Source organism: Opisthocomus hoazin, chromosome 2, assembly GCF_030867145.1.
Source record: "Opisthocomus hoazin isolate bOpiHoa1 chromosome 2, bOpiHoa1.hap1, whole genome shotgun sequence".
Taxonomy (NCBI): Eukaryota; Metazoa; Chordata; class Aves; order Opisthocomiformes; family Opisthocomidae; genus Opisthocomus; species Opisthocomus hoazin.
The window spans coordinates 94,753,418-94,759,459 of NC_134415.1; the positions used below are offsets into that span (position 1 = coordinate 94,753,418).

At 41.6% G+C, this 6,042-nt stretch overlaps 1 protein-coding gene across 1 annotated transcript in view; it reads right to left on the minus strand.

The window, feature by feature from the left end:
- Positions 1-4,784, minus strand: part of MEI4 (meiotic double-stranded break formation protein 4) — a 93,004-nt gene extending 88,220 nt beyond the window's left edge. The window contains exon 1 of the mRNA XM_075444997.1: positions 4,430-4,784. Coding sequence (XP_075301112.1) covers positions 4,430-4,784 — 355 coding nt within the window. The remainder of the gene's footprint in view (positions 1-4,429) is intronic.
- Positions 4,785-6,042: the final 1,258 nt, after the last annotated feature.

Genomic DNA, 6,042 nt, shown 5'->3' on the forward strand with positions numbered 1-6,042 from the left:
ACTCTACATCCCAGGTTTGCACACCTTAGGCATGATCTCTAAGTTTGCCCATGAAACTCATGGCTAATAATTGAAGAAACTTCTTCAAAGATCACAGACAAAACTTTACTGCTTACAACAGGACATTTATTTGTTATTCAGATCATTATCATCTCAGACTGAACATTTTAAACATTAATAGAGTAATACACCAAACAGACTGTAACTCATATAACTTCCAGCCCATTCAAGGGCTCGTTTTTTTTCACATTTGAAACAAGATGAGACATATAAAGGCAGGACAGAAACAAATTGCCACCCACCATTATTACACATCTAAAAATCTTCAGACAGTCCTAAATAACCGTATGCAACAAATATTCAAAAAGTGGTCTCCCTTCTAAATTTAAGTGTATGGTCTGTCTTTAATGGTGCAAACATAATAGGAAAACCTGTTTTGTTACCATGACTTTAACTAGTCTGTCAATTACGCACTGCAGATAAACGTGAAAAAATTACCCACATCTTTGTAACCTCATCCTGCATTATACAATAGCAACCAAGATATTGGCCTATTATAACAGAATACAAAATGGATCACAAAATGATCCAAGTGCTCTAGCAGAACTGGGCTAAGCTGCAGACATATACGGCCATAATATGAAGCAACAATAAAATAAACTTGATTTAACTGGTATGCCTCATATAATACACTTTTGTGCGTACAATAAATAATGATAATGGGAGAGCTGCATAATCAAGATAAGGTATGCCCTGTGTTCCAATTAAGCAGCTTCTATTGTAAAAATGTATATTAAACAAAGGCTACTCCACAGTGTCATTTTAAAACAACCTATACTCTTAATACACAAAGACACGTAATGTGGACATACATACTGAGGGAAAAACTCTGTTTACTACCACAAGCCTAAAAAATACCTCCAGCATATTCTTTTTTCCTTTTTTTTTTTTTAATGGATTGAAGATGCTAAAATGGTACTGAAAATAATATATATTCAAAATATGTCAAAACCACAAGGAAACTTGCTTAAAATGTAACATGATTTATATCTTCAAACAATTTAAGTTTTAAATTGTTTTAGCTTCTAAAATCAAGTCTCCAAAACCAAATAACACAAACGATTTGAAAAATATTTTAGAGCTTTTTAACATTTCCCAATTATAACCTTTTCATAGCACTTAAGAACATAAGCAAGCATAATTCCTTGCAATTTCAGTAACACTTTACAGGTAGGATTTATCTCTTCTTAACTACAGAAATCTACAGTTCCGAAGGCTACAGCTGAGCGAGTTGCCTAGGCTTCCTTTTTCATCAATGGGCAGAAACAGAGATTTCTAATGTTAAAAATAAGCCAAGTGATTTGTACATCTACCTTGTGATGAAGTCATGACCCAGAAATGCTTGTTTCCCTTCCCAGACTACAAAGAGAGTTCAGATGACTAGATCAGATGTACATACATATATTATGGACAGCTAACTTCAGTGAGACGAATTGGTGCACCACAGGCAGCTAAAGCTGAGACCTTCAAAAAGTATTCAAGTACCTAACACATGAAATTTTGCAGGCCAAAATCAGCATCTGTCTTTAAAAGTAGTTTGTAATCCTAGATATTTTGAATATCTCTGAAAAAAAAATTAAGCTTTCTAAAAGAAAACCCCAAAATTATGGAAGTTTTTTGTGAGAATAACCTTGTGAACATTTAATTGTCCATGCACAAACCAAATAGCACACAGGTGCAAAGTAAATCACATGGGAAGCATCAAGTATGCCCAGAATTAAATCAGCATAAACCAGTTTCGCCCCTCATAAAGTTACTGTGCATCACTCTTCAGTGAGATCACAGGTGAGGAAATTATTTCCTCCTATTTGAAAATGTGTAAACTCCCAATTCAAGATACCACAAGTATGTTGATACTCTTATAACTATATGCTTAAATTAACTCTTTCCAGGTTTGGACTGTTCTGGCATTTTTCTTTCTGAACAGAATAATTTGACAGTTTGGGGTTTTTTTTTAAACTTTTTTCTAACACGCTGTTGTAGTGGCACATCTAGAAGAGAAATATCAAATCAGATAACACACAAGAACCCCAAGTCACTCAAGAGTTCAACTCTGTCAATCTTCTCAAAGAAACATTACAAAGTATTGACAGCAAGGACAGCTTATGCACCATAGGAGCCTTAAAGAGATAAAAGGATTCTAATTCTGCTCTTCTCCCATTAGAACAGGCCAAGCAAAAAACCCTAACGTAAATCTGAGATTTCTGATAGTTTTAAATTACGTATATGTTTTCCCTACAAGCTGAGAGTTCTTCCTTTTGCACTCTTTTTTTCTCTTCCAGCAGGCTTTTTTTTGCTGTCACCTACAATGATATCTAATTAATCTGGCACACAGTACTGTTACCGCTACCATGTTTTTCTTTACTATTCTCACTGTTAAAACACGCATACATTTGCACAAATGTGAATTTATTCTATAAAGCCTGCTGTTCAGAAATTAAATTATAATTCTATGCTGTTAGTTTATCTATTCCTATGTTGGCACAGATTTGTTCCCCTGCCAAAACAAAACTGTAATCCCTTAATCAGCTGGGTGTAAATCCATTTGGTTTGGAAATTGAGGATATACTTTTCATTACAGCTTTATGAGACAGACCATGAAAGTCAGACCCTTAGTCATTCACAAAATTTCACATGTGCTAATAATATTTAATTACACGATATATAAATTTACAGTTGACATTTTGGACTGTGGAAAATAATCCCAGTCTTTATATACTGCCAAGTCACAATACGAAAGCAGCCATATCTTCCAAGTTTTACCCACTGCAACAACTACTTTAGTTCCTGAATGCAGAATTTCAAAGCAGAATTCAAAAAAAAGGCAATCATGAACAGTTTGAGGGATTATGCGGGGATTATTTTGCATGTCTCCTCTTCCCTTATTAAAATGTATTGACTAAAATATCACCATACTTTTCAATTTCACACATTCAGCCTTTACCTGAATAGTTCCATTTCCACAAGCTTTTAAATCTGCAAGATCAGTACCTTTCAGTGAAGAAGCTTCCTTCAGGTAAGTTACTAGAAAGCATTTTAGAAACCTTTTGCTTTGCTTTCTTATTTTATATTGACAGCATATTCAATTTTATATTGACAGAACAAAAGGTGAGATTGTTCAAAAGAAAACAAATGTTTGTAAGACAAGACAAGGAAAAAGAGAATAGTAGGAATACTAGGAATCTCGTACTCTAAAAAGCATACAGTATGCAATAAAGAATAAAATCTTACATATACTATAGATACAACCAAAACTATAACCACATACGAATAAGTGGTGCCTGAATATTAGTTTATGAAGCACTGAAAGTTGCACAAGACAGCAAACCATGGAAGCGACTTGCCAAGCATTCACAGCCAAGTCCAGAGACAAGGACTTTGTACACTTCAATTCAGCTCAATTACTAGTTTATTCAAACTAAGAAAACAAACGGGAAATCAGAGAGAACTAATCATTACTTTCTGCCATCAGTCATTGAGAAAAACGTAGGAGACAGCACTAAGATATCTAAATTCCTAAGGAAAGGGTGATCAGAAACAATCATTTAAATTCACTGACATTAATCAGTTTCAGGTAAAAATATTGGTAACTCTTTTCCCTTGTGTCTGCGTGTTTGATGCGACCTTATTTTAACAACTGGAGCGCTGGGAACATTAACTGAATTCCAGCGCCTATCCGACACAACTTAGCTACAACACCGCGTTCTCACTCCTGACTTGGGTGAAACGAGCAGGAAAACAACTTCAGATTTGTAACACACCAGACAAGACGACTAAGAATCCGAATAAATATAAGGCAGAGGTCATTCATAGCTTATCTTCTTCACTAATAATAACAAAAAGCGGTGCAACCTTCACGGGAGGGCTGCCATTTCCTCCCAAATCAGCCGAACCTCTCTCTAGGGAGCCCCTTCCCGACCACCCGAGCCTGCCCCCGCCAGCCGAGCCAGCCGCGGCGGCCTGACCCAGCCGGCTCCACCTCCGCTGCCCCGGGCAGGCCCCAGCGCTCACAAACGCTGCCGCCCGTCCGGAGCCCTCGCCTGGCCTCCCTTCACCGCCTTCCCCGGCCGCGGGCAGCGGCCGGGCAGGCCGAGTCCCCGGTAAGCCCCGGCGGCCTCGGGCCCCGACGCACCTGCAGTGGCGGCCCCGCCGCGGAGGCCGCTCCCCGGCTCCATGGCGAGGGGCCGAGCTCGGCAGCCGCCCTCACAGGCGGCGCGGCCCGGGGCTGAGGGAGGGCGGGACGGGACGCGGGCTCAGCGCCGCTGCTGAGTCCTGCCAGCCCCCCGGAGGGAGCTTGGTGGGAGCCCTTTGGTGCCCGCCCTCCTCGCCCCGCTTGTGCTCATCTCGGCCCAACGCGGGTGTCTCCTACGGGTGTTGCCAGAGCCGGCTGGCCCATGCCGCGGGCCTTCCTCTTGCTGGCGGGGCTGGGGTGAGCTGAGGGGTGAGGGAGAACGGCAAAGGCCACCTTGCCCCCAAGGCGAACACCGCCTTGGTCTGGAAGGGGAAGGGAAGCAGGGGAGATGTCTGGACCGTTGAGGCTGAACGGGAACGTAGCGCAGCCGCGGGCAGGCGTCGGGCGAGCGGGGCCCTGCGGCGGGCCCGGGCCTGCGGCCTGCGGTATGGCCGCGCTCAGGCGGCGGTGGGCTAAGGTGTCGCTTCCCTTCAGAGCTCACCATCCACTCGGCGCCTGAGGGACCCCCACCTTCGTACGCCGCTGTACTCATGCTCTCGAGCCCGCGTCGTTTTTACTGCTGTGAATTTAAATTGCGTGAAGGTCTCTGGAGACCTTTTGTTGATTAATTTTGGTCTGCTTGAACATTTCTTACATTCGGATATCCTAAGCGCAAATCAGATCCTAACGCTTCAAAACGGTATTTCTTGAACATGTAATAGACTAGAAGATGATTCGTGTTGAGTGCACGTATTGTGTAAGTGAGGAAACTAGCATAATGTGAAATAACAAAACTACATAAGGCATGGAACAAGACACAGGATATCTGTGGGTTTGAGATTAGGCTAAGATAGAAGTCCAGTGCGGTTTGAGACTGGGCTAACTATATCGCTTGTGCAAGATGAGCGGGCAGCGGCGGGGAGGCTGTGGCAGCACACCAAAAAAGGACATTTAGAGGACACTGAGGAAGAAGAGACTCTTCATCCCGAAGACCACCAGAGGAACTATAAAGACCACCAACATCATAAGACGCATGCGTCAATAAATGATGCCACATAAGCACAGAGAATCAAAAGAAGGAGGAGACTTCGCGGAAACGAACAGCCCGGAGAGAATATAAAGACCGCTGGTGCCATTAGAAGGTGTGCGTGTTGGTGGAGCAGTGACTCCCCGCACACCCTGCGCTGTTTGCTGGCTTTTTATTGCCTTAAATATTAATAAAGACAAAGATAACGCAAATGGCATATTGTCATTTATAACAAACAGTAGATTGGAAATGGGAGCTGCCTGCTAACCAAAACACTGTGATGAAAGCTCACCAGTTAATTAATTAGTTTTGTCTATATTCTTTACACAAACTGTGCCGAAAAGGCTGCGTTAAGACCTTCTTGGCCCGTGATGGAGCCTCTTCAGTGGAGGCAGGTGAGAAGGGAGGACGTGAGGAGAAATAAGAGATTACTGATGAAGTCAGGTGCATGAGGTGCAGTGAGGCTTATCACAGTGCATGAGCAAGGGAGATTGACCTTTCCAAATGCAGAAGTATTCAGATGTGGCAAATAATATCTACTTTTAAATTCCTCCTCCCTATTTTATTTCTAGGACAATCTAAACAGCTTTATTTTTAAAGCATTAATTTGTTCAAAAAATTTTTTCAATCAAGATACATAGCGGTAGACTTCTGAGCTCATGTGCTTATGTTTTTTAATTTGAAAAATAAATTTACCAGCCCAACTACAGAAAACTGTTAACACATTGGAACTTTCATTTTAGACTTCAAATGATAAACATAAATTAGACTGAATAATTTAGAC